General features: G+C 34.3%; 1 protein-coding gene across 1 annotated transcript; it reads right to left on the bottom strand.

Moving 5' to 3' along the window:
- Nucleotides 1-4231: 4231 nt before the first annotated feature.
- Nucleotides 4232-25007, bottom strand: LOC138339339 (uncharacterized). Its single transcript, XM_069290932.1, has 3 exons — nucleotides 24410-25007; nucleotides 13314-13451; nucleotides 4232-4293 (listed from the first exon to the last, which is right to left on the bottom strand). Exons 1-3 carry the CDS (start codon nucleotides 25005-25007, stop codon nucleotides 4232-4234), a joined length of 798 nt encoding a protein of 265 aa, XP_069147033.1.
- Nucleotides 25008-26242: the final 1235 nt, after the last annotated feature.

The following is a 26242-nucleotide window of genomic DNA, read 5'->3' as shown; positions in this document are numbered from 1 at the left end:
CTGATCCCTACCTGTTTTCTTCTTTGTTTTTCCTTTTATGAAATGCAACGAGTGTACCTACGACTTTTGATTTCCCTCAGCTATAGTCAGCCTCCCGCATATCAAGTTCCAGGATGAGCTATTCCTTCAAGCTCGTGTTGGGTTCTTTCGGTCATGACGTGATGTGTTATACTTTCGGACACATACCATTTTATTCTTTTATTTTGGTGTATTTTATATTCGTACACTTAGTATTTGAGATTAAATGTCCTTGATGTGATGAATTTCAAGTTTTTAGAAATGATATTTAGTAACATTTGAGTTTACGCGTTATGCTTGTATTTTGTAAATTAGGTTAAATTGGTTGGTCTGCCAATTTAAGAGGTTAAGTGTGGATGCCACTTACGACTCGTTTTGGGTCGTGACAATAATGGTGACCAATGGGGTTGAATCATCACTAGAGTCAGAGGTGAAATAAAAGCAAGACCAAGAGCCCATTTTGCTTGATATGAAGGAAAATGTTCATAAGCAAAGAGTATTAGCTTCTGAACGAGGGGAAGATGGTATGCTGCAGTATCAAGGTAGATTGTATGTACTTAGGGTTGATGAACTCCAAGAGAGGATCATGGAAGAGGCTCACAGCTGTAGATATTTCATTCATCAGAGTTCCACAAGTATGTACCACGATTTGTGAGCGATATATTGGGTGGAAGGTATGAAGTAGGATATTGCAGAGTTTGTTGCAAAGTGCCCGAAGTGCAAACAAGTGAAACTAGAACACCAAAGGCCTAAAGAGTTTGCTTTGAACATATAACTTTTCTAATAAAAGTGGTAGATGATTAATATGGACTTCATCATAGGATTGAGAAGGTCATGAAGACAGCATGGTTCAATTTGGGTGATTGTTAATAGAATGGAAAAATCATCCTACTTTTTGCTTGTAAGAAACAGCCATCCAGCAAGAGATTGTGCAAAGTTATACATTTAAAAGGTGGTAAGGCGTCATGGAGTCCCAGTTTGATCATTTCAAACAGAGGTTCAAAATTTAGTGCTCTATTCTGGAAGTCTTTCAAGAAATGTTTGGGTTCAAAGGTGAACTTAAGCACTTCTTTTAATCCTCAGACAGATGAGATATCGGAGCGTACTATCTATACCTCAGAAGTTATGTTGAGGTCTTGTGTGATTGGTTTCAAGGGGAATTGGGATGATCACTTACCTTTCATTGAGTTCTATTACAATAATAGCTACCATTCAAGCATCGAAGGGCTCCATACAAAATCTTTATGGGAGAAGAAGAAGATCTGCTATTAGTTGGTTTAAAGTTGGTGAAGTAGGATTGAAAAGACCAAATCATGTTTACCAAGTCATGGGGAAGGTGAATGTGATTTAAGAGAGATTGAGAACAACAAAGAGTCGTCAAAGGTCCTACCTTGATGTTAGGAGAAGGGCGTTAGAGTTTGATTTGGATGATTGAGTATATTTGAAAGTTTCATCCATGAATGGTGTCATGAGGCCTTGTATGAAGTAGAAAAAATTATTCCCCGATATATTGGACCTTACAAAATATCCAAGTGAATTAACAATACATCTTATGAGTTGGAGCTACCACAAGAGTTAGGAGAGGTTAATTCGGTAGTTCACATATCAATGTTGAAAAAGTACACGGGTCATCCAGCATTGATTGTACCAACTGAAAATGTTGGGATTAAGGATAACTTATCCTATGAAGATATTCCGGTATATATTATAGATCGCCAAGTACGCAAGTTGAGAAAAAAGAAGGTTATGTCAGTAAATGACCTTTGGAAGAACAAATTTGTTGAAGAAGTTATTAGGGAAGACGAAGAAGATATGAAGATGAGATATCCACATCTCTTCGAATTCGGAGAGAATGTAGATCAAGGTACTAATTCTCTTCTTAGTACTTATTTAATTAGGAGTAAGCATGTTGACATTTGCTTTTTATTGTTGAGTATTAAAATTGAGGTTACTATTTTTAGTTAGTGAAAGAAATCTCTTTGAAGGACGAGTGTTCCCATGGGGGAGATATTGTAACATCTCGTAACTCGAAATATCTAAGAATCTAAAAATAATCACTTTTTGAAAAAGAGGGAAAAATCTGAAAAATTTCCTACTTAAGAAAGTGAGTTTTGATCTTTTTCAAACAGTAATAACTTCAATATCAGGACGAGTTATAGGTAGTTCTTGATATGGTTGTAAACCTTTGGATATATTTTTCAACATGGCCACGTTTGTGAATTTTCAATACCTTATGAGGGAGATACACCTATTGGAAGTTGAGTTGTTGGATTGAAGAATGCCACAATCCGAATTTAAAGTACGGTAAACTAGTCTTTTCACCCATTTATTTACTATTCTGTTATAAGGATTTATTTGGGGTAAAAAACAGTTCTAGTTAAGATAAGAAAATTAATTTTACGCTTCGGGCTTAGAGAAAAGATATGAGAAGAAGGAAAAGAGATAAAGATCGTGGTTTCACATAGTTTTCCAAGGAAGTTTAAGTAAATTCGTCGGTGGTGATCTCTATCATGGTGTGTGAGACATTTTAAGTTGCGTTAATTTATACCCAGAAAAAACTTTTTTTTAATAAGTGATTTTTGAATTTTCATGATTAGAAGTGAATTCTTGATGAATCTAGTCAAATCCCTATTTGGTTGAGTTATTTGAATACCCATTCATGTTTATTTAAAGTTTCTCATGTTTTTTTGGAGGTAGAGCTGTTGGATTTAGTGTTTAAAAATGAAGAGATCTGTTCATCAGCCACACATAGGAAGCACAAGGCGTGGCACGCCTCATCTGCACAAGGGGGTCTAGGGCGGCGCCCTTGCAGTGCGCCAGGATGAGGCCTCAGAACAAATAGTTTGGCGCGGAATGCCCTAATACGCTCAAATTACACTTCTATAAAGAATTTTACGTGGTCGTATCAAGGAAAGAACCCAACTATTAGGTTGGGGTCGATCCCACGAGGAAAATGGTTTGGACATAACTTCAACGTATGATTACTCTATCTAGTGAAGTCCTTTCCGAAAACTAGTATTAAAGGGGGGTTTGTGAAGAAAAGTATTTTAATATTTCAAAAAAAAAGGCATCAATATTGAATTATTGGTATTTATCACGTTGTGACAGAATCTAGGGTGTAAGTGTTCCCCACAAGTTCATAACACCATAATCCTAGCGATAAAAATTCTTCCATAGTGTTTTGCATGCAATGTGATAAGTCATGTATGTCTAAATCCTTGGTCCGGTATTTAGTGTCTAAGTTATTAACCTTACCTTTACTTCATATTAAGTATCATAATGATGTATGACTTAGTTACTACTTCGCACCAATCGAAACTAGCCTATTTGATAGTATTCCACAAAATCTATGTCAATAATCTTTTTCCTATTAACTATCACCTTGGTCTGACATGTAGCAATAAGTTAATTTGTAACATGTGCACTTGTTAAAAATACTACTAAGCAAAAGAATTATTGATGCATGCAAAAACCTATTTGAGAATTGTTAAATAGCTAGGTTTATTTTGTTAATCCCTCATTCATCCCACAACCCTAGTTGTGGATTTAGATATCATGCTTACAAGAACACAATTCATAGTTGATAAATAATAAATCATGAACTTACTTTGAGAAATTCAAGGAAAATCCAGTAATTCAATTTGAAAATACACAATTATCTTATAACCCAAATCCGGAAGTTTCAATTAATGACCAAGTTGCTAAGACAAATCTCCAAGAACAAAACTAAGAAATTAGTAAAAGAATCTAACCCCAAAACGAGGTTTTACAGCCTATTTATAACAAAAGAGACTCCTAAATTAAAAGTAGTTCAAATAAGTAGAGTTTGCGAAAAACGCAACTTCAATTGACGACCCCCACAGACTGTCCGTCGATCAAACGACGGACCGTCGACTTCCTCCGTTGATAAATACTTAGCATCTTATCTTAGCCTTCACTTTGCATCTTCTCTGATCAAATTAAAGGACCAACAACACGATCCGTTGATTCACCTTTTGTCTGTCGATGCTTCTCGTCGTTCCATACTTCGTTTTCCTTCAACATCAAGTACTGGACATTGTCTGATCAAATCGATGTTTTGCTAGGATGGTCCGTCTATAAACCGATGGACAATCGCTTCTTCTGTATCCCCACACTTAGTCATAATTCTCGAGTTGCTTTCAAATGCCTGAACCTACAATCTGTCAATGGGATGACAAGCCGTCGATGTCCTTCATGGGTCACTTCTGCACTGTTTCTTCACAACCTTCTGCATTTTACTTTTGGACAATTTTCCTGCAAAACAAAGCAAAAAGCATATTAAAATTGCCATAAAAAAGGCTCTAGACACACACCAATGTTAAAGAAAAAGCATAAAAAGTACCACGAAACCACGGTATATCACGCCCCGAGCATGCTTGAATCATCATTTTTCACCAAGTTTTTGTTGTTTAGCCTTTTTAAGTCGTCTAAGGTACATGAACACCTTCTAATGATTCTAATAAATTCTAATGATTTCTAAACACTTAGAAATCACAAAAGAACTCAAATCCTACCTTGGATCCATAATACCATAATAGGAAGTTAATATCATATTCAAAGAAGTTAAAATAAAGTCTAAAGTAAAGAAGCTAGTCTAAACCAAAGTTCTTAAAGGTTTTCAAGAGTCCTTATAAAATGTTTGAACTTATTTTAAGGCCCAAATTTCAAGTTAAAGTGAAGAGTAACAAATTGAAGTCTTTCCTTCAAAGAAATATAAGGGAACTAAGTATTCCCTAAGAGTTGAGTAAGACTCAAGTTTTCAAGTTAAGCAAAGAGTAAATAGTTGAGTTCATTTCACAAAAGTTATGAGGGAACTAAGTATATTCTTAAAGTTGAAAAAAATGTTTCACATTTAAATTAAGAGGAAACTAAGATTTACCAAAAGACATTAGCATAAAAAAGGAACATTGATTCTGTGAGAGCTTTTTAAAAATAATTGTTGAGCAATTATCTTAACCCAAAGAAAGGAAGTTGTGTTTAAAAGCGTGAGTTAAAGTATATTTTGGCAGTAGTATTGAGAACTATGTGGGGATGAGAGTTCATATTAACTCAAGTCTCCATGAAAACCATGTAACCATCATGAGTATTAACGGGTCATACATTTTAGATGATTCTATGTGACGACAACGTATAGGAAAATTCTGACAGAGTGGGAACATTGTATCACCATATAGGCTCATAATGGTGGTTGTCGATTAGAGAATTTCCCACAAATACTATATTACTTCATATATATAAGTAAAATTAAGTTTATTATTGTATTATCTTTAACGAACTAACTGTTTATATATATATATATATTTATATATATATATATATATATATATATATATATATACACACACACAGTAGTTTTACAGCACATGCGTTGCACGTGTGTATATATATACTTCTGTAGAATAATTTAATTTAATTATATTAATAGCATCACCTATGGTAAAAAATAGTTCATTTTCATTATGTTTTTACCTTATCTTGTTGATTTCTAGTCTTACCTTTTCTGCCGTTAACATATAATATAGTTATTGATTAATGAAAGTGTGTATATTATCTAGTATCTCATGGAAGTTGTATCATAATATAAAATATCTAAATTTTTCTATAATAAAAATTAGTGGATGAATAAAATATAAAGTATTTCTTGAAAGAGTCACCAATTTGGTTTAAGATCATTTTATGATAAATTACTATTTTAATATTTATTTTTATATTGAGAGTGTATCTAGTGGAAATAAAGAAATATTATATGGAACAGTACGTCGAAACGAAATATATGTTTATGATAAATTTGATCTAATGTTCCATTTGATTTACTATCTTGCCACAAAAACTTTACTTTCTCCCATCTTTTTTACGTACATATATATTATAAGTAAAAGTGAAAATCTATTTGTGAAATAGTGAATTTATTATCAAAACTAATAACTCAATGGACTACGTTCATAACCATTGTTTTAACAAAATTAGGAAAACATTTCTTCATTTGAGGGGAAAATATAAAAAATAAAAAATAAAAAATAAAGAAGAAATATCTTACCAAAATCATATGCCTTTTCATATATGTTTAGTATTTTGTCTCTCCCACAACATTTCGTCACAATTTAAAAAATGGTAAGAAAAAAATACAAATGTGAATTGATGAATGATTTGCTACAATTTTTCACCAACTTTTCTTATGAGGTACTGAGAGTTTCGAAATTAATCATTTTCTGAAAATTAAACTTGATATTTTTTTAACAGGAGTATAGAACATAAAGAAATTGTGGTTTTAAAGTATAGGGAAACCCCACTTCTAAATAGCTACCAAATAATAGTATGAATATGTGTTAATTGTGCTGTATCGCAAAAGTAAAAACCTTTTAAAAAAAGTCACTACTTATCGGAAAAGTAACAAGCCTTTGAAAAAACACAATGTAAGGACCCGCAAGTACTCCCTAGATGTTAGGGAGGACCCTTGGATCGTCACAAGGCATACTTGACCCTTTGGGTTCTTGTACAAGCCCTTTAACTATCGTTCATTCTATATGACATGAAAAATAATGCGCAATTAAGAACTTATACTAAACGAAAAGTATAGGAACTATGCCCTCGAATATATGAGGACATACTTTGTCTTGGGAGAATCTTTCCCAAACTTTGCCTTCTAAACATAAACCTTGCTTCCAAACTTATAGAAAAGTATGTGGTTAGTACAAATAATGTACTAAGTATGACATATGTAAAAACAAGAAAAAAGGGACATTTTAGTAAGAACACATTTTCATGCCAATTAAGTAAAAGATTCAGGAATATAGAAGTAAAATAGCATAAGAATTATCATTTAAAACACAGAGAAAGACTTCCATAATTTTAAACAAAAGGACCGTTTACAGTGAAATGAGTAAATGGAATCCCATTCCACCAACTACCCTAAGTAGTACATTCTTTTAGAAGTCTTAGCTCATTCAATTTATATAAGGTTTGCCAAGACTCCCCTTTCGGAATACTTACCTAGTGCAATGAATAGATGAAGTCCCATTCCACCACCTACACTAAGTAGCACACTGTTTTAGAACACTTTAGTACTTTCAATTCATATAAGACTCACCAAGACTCCCCTTTCGGAATTCCTACCTAGTGTAATGGATAGATAGCATCCTAATCCACTACCTACCCTAAGTAGTACACTTTTATAGAAGACTTAGCACTTTAATTACTTTTGTGGGGATTAGATTAACCCACATAGACCATGAGAGCTCAACATGGAATCCTGATACTTCCCTTATCGGATAAGGGTCCCCCCACTTGCCTAGAGTGAGGTTTTTTCTTTTAGCTTTTACATGGCTTTCCCTATAGATACACCTATGCAGGCGCTTATTTAAGGAATAAGGAGATAGTTACTATGTAACTCATTCTCTACTAACGGGAAGTACTCATCTCAACAGGTACATTAGAATACAACTTCTCAACTCAGAAAATGTAACCACCTCTACTTCATATCCTCTCGGTGCTAGGCATAACTCCCCATGGATTCTCAATATTATAAATTATAGGGTAAGGATAATTAGTGGACACCAGATCTAAACTCACAAAGGGTATCCATCCTTCTACCTAGCTTAGAAAGATCTTGGAAGATAATCATCTCAACTCAGGAAGAGTCTTCACCCTAAAACTCCCCTTATCATACACATTCTTTAACTTCATTCCTTATTCATTCTTTCATCATTCAAAGTGTGTGTACATGTGAGAACACCTTGCACAATAGAATCATTTCATTTACATTCTAATCGATACATGCTAATACCTTCCTTTATCACATCACACACTTTAACATATATAGCCTACTTCACAAAAAGTTTCATAAAGCACATTTATCAAGAATGTCATAACTATCATCTTACCTCACATAACATGCCTTCAAGGACTCATTGACAATTCACAAGTATCTCATATTCACATATATTCCAAGTAAACAGTGCCACCAAAGGTGGACGATACAACTCAAGAGCATTTCATAATTTAAGCGAAAAAAGATAAGCAACTTACCATTTAATCAAAGATTTTATCATCCATATAGTAGCTAAACAACAATATCAATAAAAGGAAACAAAAGCTCAACCATTTTAGTATCATGCTCATTCAACCCATTTCTTAAGCCGAAATTTGATAAAAAGTTTTAACGTGATTTCATTGAAGTGTTAGCATTAAAATCACCCACTAACATTATAAAAATCATATTTGAATCAATAGAAACATTTTCATGCAAGATCCATATTTAGAGTTAATGATAGAAGAAGTTAGGGTTGAATTTTTTTTTTTGAAATTTCATTGAAAGGACTCCTTGAATGGAAGAGAGTTCAAGGATGACTATCATAACTTATATAGGAGAAACCCCACTGATTTTTTATTAATAAATGTCAACCAACAACCCTCCTAGCTCCTTCTTGAGTTCAAGCTTCTATTGAGTTTGAGCGAGCCTTTCAAGAGAGAGGGGTTTTTGGTTATTGGATATGGAGACCAAAATGAGGTATTAGGGTTTGAAAATTTTTGATATACCTAATAGTCCCTAAAATAAATTTCCAATGTCCTTAAAATACTTGGGATAAATACCCTATGCCAAGGAAGCCTTTAAGCTGCTGTTGCAGGCAGCACAAACGGAACCCATAGACGGGCCATTTTCTCATCGACGCCACGTTGGTTGGGGGTCCGTCCATGGGGAATTAGCGTCAATAACACGATGTCTATACTACCTTGCATGTCCCAACAACTCCTAAGGTTGACAGGCCATTGTTTGAGAAACAGGCTGTTGCTTGGGGCCGACGTTTGGTCAATGCTTGGGAGCTTCTTGCCAATAGATGGGATCCTCTTCTAGGATGCATCGTGGGTCGTAGATGGGTTCGTACCAAGATTTTAAACACCTAAACATAGTCTTCTAGGTCTTAGGAACATCCCACACTAATTTTGATTAAAACAAACACGTAAAACTCACTCAAACAGATAAAGACACACATGCACTCTCTAAGGATCACCTTGTGAACGTCATGAACGTTCTTGGATGTTTGACCTTCAAACATCACACACTGCCTCAGAACATCAATATAACTCACATTAACACAAAATTAACTCAAGAAACATTCGTGAAGCTCTACTTCACCTTAGTTCATTTAGGGTGTTACATACAACTTAACAGAAAGGGCACAACCCTTGGAAAAAATTGCAATCCTTAGAGAAGTTACAATCCATCAAAAAAAGTCACAACCCTTTGAAAAATTCATTACTCATTGAAAAAGTTATAATCCTTTAATTTGAAAAGGAATATACTTTCAATAAAATAACATTAAATCGACTATTTTTAAACATAGTTGAGTAGAGCCATGATAAGTGTTTCTTCTTACTTTTTTCAAACATATGTTTTGAGAGTCTTCCAACTAGCTACTCGTACATTCAATGTGCATATACCAGTTGGCCTCCATCTTATCATGATGCAGACACAGGTAACCAGTATCAGCATCATCCAACACCTCATTGGTCCAGCAAAGAACTCGGAGTCAATGGTGAGTCTCCTACCATTTAGAGGACACATGTTTATTGCTTTTCAGTTTTCTTTAAAGGAATTTGTGGGGTCTTTCCCAGCATCATATTAGTATCATAGAGGCTTCATAGAAAGATAGTCGGCAGGAAGGTTTTGTTTTTGAGTCTCTCTTTATTTATAATTCAGATATTCTATTGAGAGATTTAAGTTCTATTTTAGCCAAGACATTTATTTTAGATTGACTTAATGAGAATGTTGCTTGCTTTATATTGAGTTAAGTCTTGTAGTTAAGTAAGGAAGGCCAAGGATCAGCTTAAGGCCAACATTGGTCATTGGTTGTCGGCCATGTCCAGGGTGTACGCTTGGCGCTTGACAAAAACATGATCAGATGCAAGTAACCAGGATCAACATCATCCACTTCCTTGCTAATCCAGCAGAGCACTCGGAGTAAGTGGTGAGCCTCCTAGCATTCGGGAGGAAACATGTTCACTGCTTTTCAGTTTTATTTATAGGATGTTGTGGGGCCTGTCCCAAATTCCATCTCACTATTATAGAGGCTTCATAGATAGATAGTCGATCAAATAATATAGTTTCCGAGTTTCTCTTTATTTGCAATTCAAATATATTTTTGTGAGATTTTAGTTTCACTTTGGCTAAGACATTTATTTGGAGTTAACCTTATGAGAATGTTTCTCGCTTTATATTGAGTTAAATGTTCTGTTGAGTTAAGTAAGCCAGACCAATGGTCCGCTCAAGACCAGAAGTGGTCATTGGGTGCGTCCACGTCAAGGGTGTTCGCGCGGGAAGTGACATATGCAATGTTCCAATATATAAAATTAACATGGTGTAGTCTAATTTATTTATTTTTGAATTTCTCTTGTAATGTAGATATATGCTTCTGAATATCTTTTTCAAAAATTTAGCAAATTGTCATGATTTGTTTTTGATGCTAAAAAAAAATGAATGACTTTATATATCAATGCTACTTATGTTATTTAGACTCTCATGAAGTTTGATTCAAAAGAATTCTTATTATATAAATATTGTCTTTTGTTTTACTTATTTACTATTTCTTAGTATTTCAGTATTTTAGACGAAAAATGTTCATATCACATGTAATAACGCTAGTTGATGTTTGTATTAATTTAATTTTTATTTATTATTTAATAGTTAATTTTAAGGGTTAGATATTTTTGATAATGAAAGTATATACATTTATATTTTGTATGCATTTATATTTCGATTAAATTATTATATAAATATATATATATATATATATATATATCATTAATGTATTAACAAGTCAACAAGATCTTTTAACTATAAAATTTATTCTTAAAAATTCTCTTTTTTTTTTTATAAAAATAAATCTCACAACAAATGTGAATATACAAAATGTAGTTGTCTCTACACATGTTGTTATGACATTTAGGCAATTTAATGTGAAATACACATTCAAAGGACATATGCTTAGATGACATCATGACAAGAAAAATACAAAGATAATTTTTCCTATAACATAATAATAGTGAGATAAGACTAATTACATTATTGAACCTCATAAAACTGAAATAAACGTATACATTATTGAATTTAAATAAATAATACTTTTATGGACCATGTTAATCGGTTTGCGTGAATAAGAGATAAATATGAGATCCACATTTAACAATTCACAAAGAATCTGCAATATTATTTTTTGCTATGGTTTTGATTCAAATACTCACTTAAGTAAGCAATACTATTTACTATAACATATATTTTCAATATTACTAAGTGGGAACAAGAAAAAGGTAAAATTTGTATTACAGTTTTACCCCTACTATAAATTAAATTGTTATAAAACCATTTAAGTATTAAATTTAAATATTCAATTTTATAGTTTTAATAAAAATGTTAATGACTTTTAGTCTTTATTAAATTAAACTCATTTAAATCAATAGATTAATCAAATTCACATTAATAGTTAATTTCACATTTGTATAAATATCAAGAGTATTTGAAATTTTTTTCCATTAAAAAAATTTGAGTGAACTAAAATGGTTAAAATAATTTCATGAAAATTAATTTTATCTACTCAAAGGTCATCCTAGCTACTTCTATAAAATGGCTTACAATTTCTGTCAAAACACAAAACGAGTCTTGAATGGCACCCACACTTAACCTACTAGGTGAGCGAACCAACAAATTTAAACCCCAACATTTACCAATAGTGCAACTATAATAATATAAATAACGTGGAAGCTCCAAAAGATACTAAGCAACCAATTTAAATAAGTTTCTAAAAAGTTTAATACTTATCATCCCAAAAATCTGGAAGTCATCACATCAAGAACATCTATCCTCAAACTACCAAGTCTAAGAGTATTTAAGAAACCAAAATAAGTAAAAAGACAGTCCATGTCCGAAATTCAAAGACGTCAAGACGTGAATGAGAGAATCTAGCACGAGCTAGAAATAATAGCTCACCCTTAACTCTGATGTGGTGGAGACTGACTAGAGTTGAGGGCGAGTCAAGTCGATGGTACACTTGCTGCACTCCACAAAATAAAAAAGAGGAAAATTACAAGTAGGGGTTAGTACAAGTAATACGTACTGAGTAGGTATCATCGACCAACTCAAAGTAGAAACAAATATAAATTGAATAATAATATAAAATCAACTACAATACTTAACAGGTTGCAAACATCAAACACATGAACCATCGACAACAACACCATAACAGGTACACCATCAATTACAACATCGAGCAAAGCTATGAGAACTCATGCCTCCACACCATACTCATTTGAATTATAGGTTCATTGAGATTAAGTATATTAAGTTACTTCAAGATTCCTTTCCTTTAATATTATTGTGTCGGAACGTGACATCATGATCTGATATATCTTATCGGAACGTGACACTCCGATCCCATAATATCGTGTCGGAACGTGACACTCCGATCCAATTATCTCATTATTTGTTTCATCAAGCCTTCTTTATTCAAGGCGTCATTTTAATATAATACACAAAATATTTAATTACATGTCTCAATATATCAACCTTTAATTTCTTATATCATAACAAAATTTTATAATATTAAAATTAGACCACTGGTTACGAAAACAGTGGAAGAATAGTAACACTCGAAAACAATTTCCTAATTTCCCACTAACATTACCAATTGAAGCCACTGATCACGAGACCAGTGGAACACATGCATAAATTTCTTTTTCATAATTGTTAGTAGCAACCATTTGCATATTATCCTTTAATTAATATTATATCATTTGCAATTAAAGCCACTGGTCACGAGACCAGTGGAACACATGCATTATCATTTAAAAAAATCAGTAGTTACTCATATACAGAAAACGTACCCCAAAAAAAATATATGCACAATAAATAGTTGATGTTCCTGTGATTTTTCTTCGTTCCACCTGCTTTTCTCCGTTTCCCCTCTTTTCTTTTCTTTACAAATTATTTGTTACCCTAATTATTATGCTCATCAAATTATAATAGTTATAAAAATGACCCACTATTAATTAGAATATTATTTTATTAACCATTAACTTAATAAATTAGTAAAACTATCTCATTAATTTCATAGTTATAATTATGAATAGCCCAAAACACCCATTTAAAATCTATCGGAAAAATATTTATGAAATAAAAAGCTCTAGTACTTAAAACGACCAAAAGAGTCGTTACAATAGATACCAATTTACCCATCGTTCGTCCTCGAATGATAAAAAAAAAAGGCGAGGGCGAGAAAGAGTACCTGAATCTGTAAAAAGATGTGGATATCTTTCTTGCATATCAACCTCACTCTCCCATGTGGACTCTTTAACTGGCCGATTCTTCCACTGAACCTTGATAGACGCAATCTCCTTTGATCTCAACTTGCGAACCTCCCTATCTAGAATAGAAACAGGCTCCTCCTCATAAAACAAATTCTCATCAAGAAAAACTGAATCCCAACGAATAATGTAGTTTCCATCACCATGGTATTTTTTAAGCATAGACACATGAAATACTGGGTGCACTTCTGACAGTCTTGGAGGCAAGGCTAATTCATAGGCCACCTCCCCCACACACTTAAGTACTTAAAATGGTCCGATATACCTCAGTCATAGCTTACCTCTCTTACCAAATTGCAGCACACCTTTCATGGGTGAAACCTTCAGCAAGACTTGTTCACCCTCCATAAAATCCAAGTCTCTAACCTTTCGATCTGCATATTCCTTCTGCCTAGTCTGAGCTGCTAAAAGCTTTTCTTGAATAAATTTCACTTTCTCTAATGATTCCCTCAAAACATCAGTACCCCAAGGTCTAACCTCAAATGCATCAAACCAACCAATGGGGGACCTACATCTCCTCCCATACAATGCCTCACATGGGGCCATATCAATACTCCAATGATAGCTATTGTTGTACGAAAACTCTGCTAAGGATAATAATTTATCCCAATGACCACAAAAATTTATCACACACACACGAAGCATATCCTCCAGCACTTAAATTGTTCGCTCTGATGGCCCATCAGTCTGAGGGTGGAATGCAGTACTAAGATCCAATCTAGTACCTAATTAAACATGTACGGTCCTCCAAAAATTAGAAGTAAATTGCGTACGTCTATCTGATATGATGAAAGTGGTACTCCATGCAATCGAACAATCTCCGAGATATAGAGCTTGGCTAACTTCTCTTCATTGTAAGTCATCTTCACCGGAATAAACTGAGCAGACTTAGTTAACATGTCAACAATTACCCAAATAGAATCAAACTTACCCAATGTCTTTGGAAGACCAACTACAAAATCCATTGCAATTCGTTCCCACTTCCATTCAGGAATGGGCATTCTCTGAAGTGTCCCTCCAGGCCTCTGGCGTTCACAATTTACCTGCTGACTATTCGGGCATTGGGCAACAAAATTAACAATGTCACGCTTCATTCTACTCCACCAATAATGTTGCCTTAGATCATGATACATCTTGGTTGCACCAGGATGTATAGAATACCTCGAACTATGAGCCTCTGCAAGAATAGTATGAGTTAAATCATCAAACGGGGCACACATACCCTTCCCTTAATTCTCCAGACGCCTTTCTCATCAATTATTGTCTCTTTAGCCTCTCCTCACAATACCATATCTCGAATTCGGCTCAGCTTCTCATCAGCAAACTGCTTTCCCTTAATCTTGTCAAGAAAGGAAGATCTTGCCTCCACACAGGCCAAAAATCCTCCTCTCTCTAGTACTTCCATCCTCATAAAGTCATTAGCCGGAGTCTGAACTTCTCTAGCCAATGGGCGTCTAGAAACCTGTAAGTGGGCTGAACTACCCATGCTCCCTGCTTTTCTACTTAAAGCATCTGCCACAACATTAGCTTTTCCTGGGTGATACAAAATAGTAATATCATAGTCTTTCAATAGTTCCATCCACCTCCTCTGCCTCAAATTTAAATTTTTCTGAGTAAAGACATATTGTAAACTACGATGATCTGTATAAACTTCACACTTGACCCCATATAGATAATGTCTACATTGCCTTAATGCAAATACAACTGCAGCCAACACCAAATAATGGGTTGGATAGTTACGTTCAAGCACTTTCAATTGCCTCGAAGCATAAGGAATTACATTCCTCTCCTGCATTAGCACTGCACCTAAACAAGAATAAGATGCATCACAATAAACAAATAAATTCTTACCTTCCACTGGCAAGGTATGAATTGGTGCATTAGTCAACAAGGTCTTGAGTTTCTGGAAGCTTTTTTCACATTCGTCCGACCATACAAATGAAACATTCTACTTAGTCAAATTTGTCAGCTGGGAAGCAATAGAAGAAAATCCCTTGACGAATCGACGGTAGTAGCTAGCTAAACCAACAAAGCTCCTTACCATTGCAACATTAGTAGGTCTTACCCAACTCTTCAGTGCTTCAATCTTTGAAGGATCCACCATCACTACATCCTTAGAAACCAGTGCCCAAAGAAGGACACTGAATCAAGCCAAAACTCACACTTGGAGAATTTGGCATAAAGCCTTTTCTTCCTTAACAACTCTAACACAATTCTCAAATGCTCCTCATGTTTTTTCCTGCTCTTTGAGTATATCAGTATATCATCAATGAATACAATAAAAAAGGGGTCCAGATATTGTCACGACCCAAATCCGGGCCGCGACTGGCACCCACACTTACCCTCCTATGTGAGCGAACCAACCAATCTAACCTTAACATTTCAATATAATATCAACAGAAAGTAATGCGGAAGACTTAAACTCATTAAATAAAGACCAATTCATTAACTTCTAAAATTCAACATCTATTATTCCCCAAAATCTGGAAGTCATCATCACAAGAACATCTACGATCAAACGACTAAACTAAGAGTATTCTAAAAGCTAAAAATGCATAAGAAGCTAGTCCATGCCGAAAGTTCAAGGCATCAAGACTTGAAGAAGAAGATCCAGTCCAAGCTAGAAGCATTAGCTCACCCTGAATTTCCGATGTAGTAAGACTGGCTTGAATTACCGTTGAGTTGAAGACGATGGCAAGTTTGCTGCACTCCACAAATAAACAAGAAGAAAACATAAAAGTAGGGGTCAGTACAAAACACGGGTACTGAGTAGATATCATCGGCCAACTCAAAATAGAAAACAATATATATTAGATAATATCATAAAATCAACTATAATACTCAACATGTAGCAACAACAAATACTATATCATTAACAATTACCGTCAAGTTCACACATGAGGACTCAAGCCTCGATACCATACTCATTTGGGAATTATGTTCATTAGATTGTGTATATTAACATCTTTCAAGATTCATTATCTTTATTCCTCTTGTGTCGGTACGTGACACTCCGCTCCCTCAATATTCGTTAATCCTCGTGTGTCGGTACGTGACACTCCGATCCCCTAAATCTATTTGTCGGTTCGTGACACCCGATCCCCTAAATCTACGTGTCGGTTCATGACACCCGATCCCCTAATACTACGTGTCGATTCGTGACACCCGATCCCCTAATTCTACGTGTCGGTTCGTGACACCCGATCCCCTAATACTACGTGTCGGTTCGTGACACCCGATCCCCTAATTCTACGTGTCGGTTCGTGACACCCGATCCCCTAATACTACGTGTCAGTTCGTGACACCCGATCCCCTAATTCTACGTGTCAGTTCGTGACACCCGATCCCCTAATCTCCTTCCATCAATTCATCAAGCCTTCTTTCTTACCAAGGCATCATCAATCTCATTACTTTAGTTCATCAAGCCTTCTCCCTTACCAAGGCATCATCATTAAATAGAGATTAGGTTTTTATCATGATTTGGGATTCAATAACTTCATCATGCTTAATATAATCACAATTATATAATAACGTTCATGCATGCATACAATTAAGCACATAGCAGGGTTTACAATACTACCAATACATATCATTCTCTATTAAGAGTTTACTATGAAAGCATGAAAACCATAACCTACCTCCACCGAAGAATTGCGATCAACAAGCTATCTTCTCAAAATCCTTGCTATCCTCTTCGTTTCTCTCTCTCTCTACTTGTTCTCTTTCTTTTTCTGTTTTCTCTTTGTTCTTTCTATTTTTCTTATTCAAACCCTCTTTCTTTTACCCTAATTAACATATAATCAAGTGTAAAAGATGGCAATAATAACCCACTAATTAACTTAAGGTTACCTCTTTTAACCCCAAGTAATTAGAGTTATTAACATTAACCCACTAATCTTATAATTAAAGCAGGAATAGTCAAAAACGTCCCTTAAAACGTGTAAAGAAATCCGACCCGGACTGGGATTGCGCAACCTGTGACGGGCCGTCGTGCCTGCGACGGTCCGTCCTGCAGGTCGTCGCAAAGTTTAGAGACCCAAATTTCCACCAAGGGTCTGTGACGGTCCGTCACACCTGTGACGGTCCGTCCTGCCATTTCGTTACGAAGTTCAGAGAGTCGATTTTCAGTACCCAATTTCAGATTTTCTAAGTGTTTTGAAACGAGACCCTGCGACGGTCCGTCGTGGGGTCTGTCGCTTCTGCTTGTTTTTCCAGAATTGAAGTCTGCTACTCAAAAAGACTAAACAGGTCGTTACAGATATGGCTTAAAAATCTCGTTCATCAGGATCATAAAAGCAACAAGGGCATTCATATTCCCAAAAGACATTACTAAGAATTCATAATGCCCATACCTGGTTTGGAAAGCAATCTTTGGCACATCTGTTGCCCGTATTTTCAATTGATGATAACTGTGAACACCTAATTTTTTACAAAAATATAAGAGTCAAACATCAATTTTTTAAAAAAAGTTATATTCAAAATAAATAAAAAATAAATAAATTGTGTAAATTACTTTAATGATAAAAATTATGAATTTATGGTATTTGTTTTAAATCTTAAACTTTTAATTAGTTTAAAAATAATGGTAGAAGAAGAAAAAGTGGAGTTCTAAATATTCAAATTACCTTCCCCTTATCCTAATTATTCCCAACTTCCTAACTTATTTTACTAAAAAAACTCATCTTATTAATTTTTTTTTCTTTCTTCTCTCTCTTTGGACGTCTGTTTCACTTTTTTTAATATATTTTTTTAATTTTCTATTATTATTATTTATTTATTTTATATCCATCCTTATCTCAACCCCAATTCCCTCAACGATATTTCAAATAAAATCCTAATCCAACTCTATTAGGTTCCTTTTAATTAGCACCAATCTCTCAGCCAAAATTATTATAAAAACAGTTTCAGTTGAAATATAGAGAATATAGACACAGATACAGAAAAACACAAATACAGAGAAATATAGAGAGGATACAAAGAGAAATATAGACAGAAAAAACAAGCAAAGAAAAAGAAAAAAAACTAGTCATTTCTTTTGAGAATTAGGTTAGAGTAGAGATTTGATCGTGATTCTGAATTCGTGGATAACAGCTCGCTTTTGTCGTATCAATTTTCGCAGCGAGGTAACTATAAATTCTCGCATGATTTAAATAATATTACATCTGTGAAAAGTTGATTTCAATAGCATGAAATACTTCAAATCACATGTATTATATTGATTATTGGTACGTTGTTATTATTATTATGTTTTTTAGATCGATTTTGCAATATTATGTCGCATATTGAATTGTTGAATTTGACCATATTAATATATCTTTCCGTCTATTTTCACTTTAGAAGATTTTTATTGGATTTATTATAGACTTGTTAGATTAGGATATAGAAATAACTAGTAATTTTTTTTTTTATCCAAGTAGAATTGTAAATTTCATCTAGAGATTCATGATAAATTAGTGATAATTACTATTAATAATTATAATAATTTTTTTTAGAGAAATTTTATAAAGAAGACAAAAGAATAAAATAAATAGATGAATAAATTAATAAAAAAACAACAAGAAAGCCTAAAACATAAAAAGAAAAAAAAAGAAAAAAAACAACGAAAAAAAAGAAAAGAAAAAATATCAGATTTTTTTAAAAAAAGGGAAATAGGAAATTAAAAAAGAAAGAAAGAAAGAAAAGAAACGAGAAAAAAGAAAATAAAAAATTTGTAAAAAAAAAACAGAAGAGAAGTAGAATGAGAAAATAAATATATAAAACAAGAAAATAAAAAAAATGAATTAAAAAAAAAGTAACAAAAATTATTAAAAAAAAGGAGAAGAAGACAAATTTTATAAAATAATAATAAAAATAATGATAAAATAAAATAAAAAAAGAGAAAAAAAAACGAAATTTAAAAAAAAACCCGAAAAGTTTATTGAACTATGTTTGACCTGATTCCTTAAAGGATACGTAGGCAGCCCTTCATTAGGAATCGGTCTAATCACCCAATCAAAAGATAATCATGTTCTTCAGTTCTCTAAAGGTGGAGACATTAAGTTGGCGAACTATGGAGAAAATGAAGAAGAGAGTGTTGTGAATGAAAACCCTTACAGGCACTATAAGACGACGGTTAGTTGGGTGACAAAGATTAGAATGTCGTATTTGTGAAAAATCATGAAAGGTGTTACTGATCGGATGATGAAATTTTTTCAGGGCATGAGCGCAATCATCATAAAAGTCAAGTTTAGACTGAAAGGTGCAACATTGTTTCCTGAGATTCAGATAACTCGAAAAGGATCAAACGTTCGGTCCAATTGCATGTCATGTTTCAAAATTGTCACATACTTTCAGATTAAATTCTTTTCACTCATTTAAACATTTTCTTATTTATCTTCTACTTCTAAAGACACATTTTTTCCTTCATAACCCTTTCATTCGCGTCATTATCGCTTGTGTTTCTTTGAGTTTTTATTTTTCTTTCTCAGCATCAACTCGTGTCAAGTGAGAAAATAAAATTAAATCCGCAAAATTGACTACGGTATTTCCAGTTGAATGTCGGGAACATGCACCATATTGGCTAGGGCTGTGAACGTATCGAGAAAATAAATATCATAAATCAATACCGAGTGAAAATATATAAAGCGAAAGAGTTGCTTGGGAACGAATGAACCACACAATATGCACAAAATCGTAATGAGTTAGAATGTCCATGAAAAGTGTTTCAAGGAAAGATAAGGACTGTTTTTAAAACATCTACAAGATATTCGCACAATCATCAATGGGATGAATCTTCCAAGCGGGGCGGATCCAGAAGTCAAGCTTTACAAGATATTCAAAGTCACGAACCAACCACCATGTAGGAAAATTAACAATACATTTCTTTGACTTAAAACAGGTATAAGGCAGAATCATGTAAATAGTTTGGGAGAAACAAACGCCGCGATGTTAAGTTCTTTAATCTTTACTTTCCATATAATATGCGTGATAAAATATTAATAACAATAAAGATGATTTTTTATTGAATCTGGGGCATTTAATTTTATATTTAGTTTGTTCAATGTAAAAATAAAAATAAAATAAAATAGCGATAATATTAATAATGATAATAATATAAGTGTAAAGAAGAAATGTGTATATATATATATATATATATATATATATATATATATATATATCATGTCTTTAGAGGGCACAATAACATCTGGGTTGCATATTGGGCACAATAACCCCTATCATTTTTTTTTCATGTCTTCAGAGGGAACAATAACCCCTGTATTGCATATAGGGCACAATAACCCCTATCATTTATTTCATGTCTTCACAGGGCAAAATAACCCCTGGATTACATATAGGGCACAATAACCCCCTATCATCTTTTTATGTCTTCACAGGGCACAATAACCCCTGGTTGCATATAGGGCACAATAACCCCTATCATTTTTTTTCTTCACAGGGCACAATAACCCCTAGATTGCATATAGGGCACAATAACCTCTATCATTTTTTTTCTTCACAGGGAACAATTAGCCCTGGATTTCGTATAGGGCACAATAACCCCTATCATTTTTATGTCTTCACAGGGTACAATAACCCCTGGTTGCGTATAGGGCACAATAACCCCTATCCTATTTTTCAAGTCTTCACAGGGCACAATAACCCCTGGATTGCATATAGGCACAACAACCCCTATAATTTTCTTTAAGTCTTCACAGGGCACAATAACCCCTGGTTGCATATAGGCACAACAACCCCTATTTTATTTTTCATGTCTTCAGATGACACAATAACCCCTTGATTGCATATAGGGCACAATAACGCGTATCCTATTTTTCATGTCTTCACAGGGCACAATATCCCCTGGATTGCATATAGGGCACAATAACCCCTATCCTATTTTTCATGTCTTCACAGGGCACAATAACCCCTAGATTGCATATAGGGCACAATAACCCCTATAATTTTTTTGTGTCTTCACAGCGCACAATAATCACTGGTTTCATATAGGGCACAATAACCCCTAACCTATTTTTCATGTCTTCACAGGGCACAATAACCCCTATCCTATTTTTCATGTCTTCACAGGGCATAATATCCCCTGGATTGCATATAGGGCACAATAACCCCTCTCCCATTTTTCATGTCTTCACAGGGCACAATAACCCCTGGATTGCATTTAGGGATCAATAACCCCTAACATTTTTTTTTCACAGGGCACAATAACCCCTGGATTGCGTGTAGGGCACAATAACCCCTATCATTTTTATGTCTTCACAGGGCACGATAACCCCTGGTTGCGTATAGGCACAATAACCCGTATTCTATTTTTCAAGTCTTCACAGGGCAAAATAATCCCTGGTTTCATATAGGGCACAATAACCCCTATCCTATTTTTCATGTCTTCACAGGGCACAATAACCCCTGAATTGCATATAGGGTACAATAACCCCTATCCTATTTTTCATGTCTTCATAGGGCACAATATCCCCTGGATTGCATATAGGGCACAATAACCCCTATCCTATTTTTCATGTCTTCACAAGGCACCATAACACCTAGATTGCATATAGGGCTCAAAAACCCCTATCATTTTTTTTCTTCACAGGGCACAATATCCCCTGGATTGCGTGCAGGGCACAATAACCCCTATCATTTTTATGTCTTCACAGTGCATAATAACCCCTGGTTGAATATAGGGCACAATAACCTCTATCCTTTTTTTCAAGTCTTCACAGGGCACAATAACCCCTGTATTGCATATAGGGCACAAATACCCTATCATTTTTTTTATGTTTTCATAGGGCACAATAACCCCTGGTTGCATATAGCGCACAACAACCCCTATTTTATTTTTCATGTCTTAAGAGGGCACAATAACCCCTTTTATTTCATATAGGGCACAATAACACCTATCATTTTTCTTCACAAGGCACAATAATCCCTGGTTGCATAGAGGGCACAATAAATCTCTATTTTATTTAGAGGGTGCAGTAACCTCTGGATTGCATATAGGGCAAAATAACCCCTATTTTATTTTTCATGTCTTTACAGGGCACAAAAATCTCTGATTCCAATTTGGGTACAAAAATCCCTTTTGTCTTATTTTTTTTACATTATGTAATAGGCTATAAAAACATTATTTTTATTATTAGTATAGACTTTTATAGATTTCATCAATAACTCACAAAATTTCCTAGTGCAAACAAGGTAGAAAATTTTGTTTTGTGTGTAGGTTTCTACATAGTACACAAATTTGCTGTTCAAAAATAATAGAATTCATCCTTTCAAGAAAATAAGTTTTCAAGAATATCATGCGGAAGAACGTCAATAGTTTAATTCAAGTCATGAAGTTTCAAGTCTTAAACTCAGAAGTCTAGAGCAAAGTTCGGAATAGATGAACCTACCCAAAGAGGTTTAAACGAAATCTGAGAATCCAAAATGAAGACTTAGCACTATCGGAATAGATAGGATTTCATATCTTTCCTTCTGCATTTTGTTTTTTATGTAATAGCTGGAGTTACGAACCAAAATCTCGACTAAACCTCACTCGACTACCTAACTCATTGTAACTACGCCTGACTCCTTATCATCTCAACATAGGATAGGTAGTTTTTAAACGTTAGGACACAGTCAAACCTCTTCTCTACTATAAATTTTTCACATAAATATTTCAGTAAAAAACTAGTCAAATTGTTCACGTCTTTGCATGAAAAATCTTCATGTTTTCAAGCAAAGAGGGGCATACTGTGAACACCTAATTTTTTACCAAAATATAAAGAGCCAAACATCAATTTTTTTAAAAAAAGTTATATTTAAAATAAATAAAAAATAAATAAATTGTGTAAATTACTTTAATAATAAAAAATATGAATTTATGGTATTTGTTTTCAATCTTAAACTTTAAATTAGTTTAAAAATATTGGTAGAAGAAGAAAAAGTGGAGTCCTAAATATTCAAATTACCTTCTCCTCATCCTAATTATTCCCAACTTCCTAACTTATTTTACTAAAAAATCTCATCCTATTTATTTTTTTATTTTTTCTTTCTTCTCTCTCTTTGGACGTTTGTTTCACTTTTTTTTTTATATTTTTAAATTTTCTATTATTATTGTTTATTTATTTTATATCCATCCTTATCTCAACCCCAATTCCCTCAACAATATTTCAAATAAAATCCTAATCCAACTCTATTAGGTTCCTTTTAATTAGCACCAAACTCTTAGCCAAAATTATTATAAAAACACGTTCAGTTGAAATATAGAGAATATAGACACAGATACAGAAAAAACACAGATATAGAGAAATACAGAGAGGATACAAAGAGAAATATAGACAGAAAAAAACAAGCAAAGACAAAGAAAAAAATGAGTTATTTCTTATAAGAATTAGGTTAGAGTTAGAGATTTGATCGTGATTCTGAATTCGTGGATAACAACTCACTTTTGTCGTATCAATTTTCGCAGCGAGGTAAATTTAAATTCTCGCATGGTTTAAAATAAACCAATGACCGTTAGATGCTTTTGTCTCTATTGGCCCAATAACGTCTATTCCCCATGTAACAAAAGGCCGTGGAGTAGACATAGGATGCAACTCTAAAGGGGGTGAGTAAATCAAGTCGCTATGAGTTTGGCACTGATGGCACTTGCGAACAAATTGGAAGCAATCTCGCTGCATGGTCCACCAATAGTACCCAACCCGAATAATCTTTTTTGATAGGACATAACCATTCCTGTGTGGGCCACATACCCCCGAGTGTACCTCATTCATAATTTTTTCCGCTTCTTTATTATTCACACATCGTAATAAATTCAAATCCGGAGTCCTTTTGTATAAGATATCGCCACTTAAGAGGAACCCATTGGCGAGTCGCCTAATAGTTCTGTTTTGATCTCTATCAGCATGCAGTGGATATTCTCTAGCTTTTATAAACCGTTTGATGTCGTGATACCAAGGCTTACCATCTGCCACTACCGCAATTATATTGCCATAACCATGTTGATCCTTAACTTTGATTTCCAACGGGTCAATCTATGTATTACCTTGGTATGGAAGCATCGATGCTAGGGTGGCCAAAGCATCAACAAACTTATTGTGAAACCTGGGAATATATCTAAATTCAATGGACTTGAACTTTTTGATGAGATCTTCTAAACATTGTTTGTACGGTATGAGCTTAATGTCTCGAGTTTCCCATTCGCCTCGAGCTTGTCGAATGAGAATGTTGGAATCCCCTAACACTAAGAGCTCATGTATATCCAGATTTATTGCCATATTCAAACCCATGATGCAAGCTTCATATTCTGTTGTGTTGTTTGTAGAAAAGAATCGAAGTCGTGCTGTGGCAGGATAATGACAACCGCTTGGTGAGATAAGAACTGCACCAATTCCCACTCCGTTTTTGTTGACTGCCCCATCAAAATATAATTTCCATATGGGGTCATTATGAGGAATTTCTTCCTCAATAGAGTTGATCAATGCATCAGGGAAGTATGTCTCTAAGGGTTCGTATTCATCATCAATCGGATTCTCTGCCAGAGGATTGGTCAATGCTTGTGTTTTCATGGCGGTGCGAGTAACATACACAAAATCAAATTCGGTAAGCAAAATCTGCCATTTTTCCAACCTTCCTGTCGGCATGGCTTTTTGAAAAATATATTTCAGAGGATCCATTCGATATATGAGGTAAGTGGTGTTGGACAAAAAATAGTGCTTCAATTTTTGGGCGACCCAAGTTAAAGCACAACATGTTTTTTCTAGTAGAGTGTACTTTGCCTCATAGGATGTGAACTTTTTGCTCAAGTAATAGATGGCTTGTTCCTTTTTCCCTATGACGTCATGTTGTCCTAGAACGCAACCAAAAGAATTATCCGTTACCGAGAGGTATAAAAAGAAAGGCCTACCAGGCTCTGGGGACCAGTACGGAGGATTTGCTAAATATTTCTTAATTTTGTCAAAAGCATTTTGACACTCACTTGCCCATTTAATAGCAGCATCTTTTTTCAATAACTTGAATATCGGCCCGCATGTAGTAGTGAGTTGAGCGATGAATCGGCTGATATTGTTTAAGCTTCCCTGAAAACACATGACTTCAGTTCTGATTTTTGGAGGTGGAAATTCTCAAATGGACTTTATCTTGGAGGGGTCTAATTCAATGCCTCTTCGGCTAACTATAAAACCCAAAAGCTTGCAAGATGGAACTCCAAATGCACATTTAGCCGGATTAATCTTGAGATTGTACTTTCTCAACCTTTCGAAAAATTTTCTTCGATCACGCACATGGTCAATTTGCGTTCTAGACTTAATGATGACATCATCGGCATACACCTCAACTTCTTTATGCATCATGTCATGGAATATTGTAGTCATAGCTCTCATGTAGGTTGCCCCTGCATTTTTTAGACCAAATGGTATGACCCTATAACAATATGTACACCATGGGGTAGTGAAAGCAGTTTTTTCAGCATCTTTTTCATCCATGACAATTTGGTGATATCCGGCGTAGCAGTTCACGAAAGATTGAATCTCGTGTTTAGCACAATTGTCAACCAAGATATGAATGTTGGGTAGTGGAAAATTTTCTTTTGGAATTTCTTTGTTTAAATCTCAATAATCAATACAAACTCTGATCTTTTCATCCTTTTTTGGTACTGGCACAACATTAGCCAACCAAGTTGTGTATTGGACGACCCTGATCACTTTTGCATTCAGTTGTTTAATGATTTCCTCTTCCATTTTATCGCTCATATCTGCCTTACATTTTCCCTGCTTTTGCTGGACAGTTGGAACTTCAAGATGTATGGGAAGTTTGTGAACTACAAAATCAGCACTTAACCCAGGCATGTCATCGTATGACCAAGCGAAGACATCTTTGT

This window comes from Solanum lycopersicum, chromosome 11 (genome assembly GCF_036512215.1).
Source record: "Solanum lycopersicum chromosome 11, SLM_r2.1".
Taxonomy (NCBI): Eukaryota; Viridiplantae; Streptophyta; class Magnoliopsida; order Solanales; family Solanaceae; genus Solanum; species Solanum lycopersicum.
Note: the sequence above shows the minus strand (reverse complement) of the source record. Positions and strands in the feature narration are given on the sequence as shown.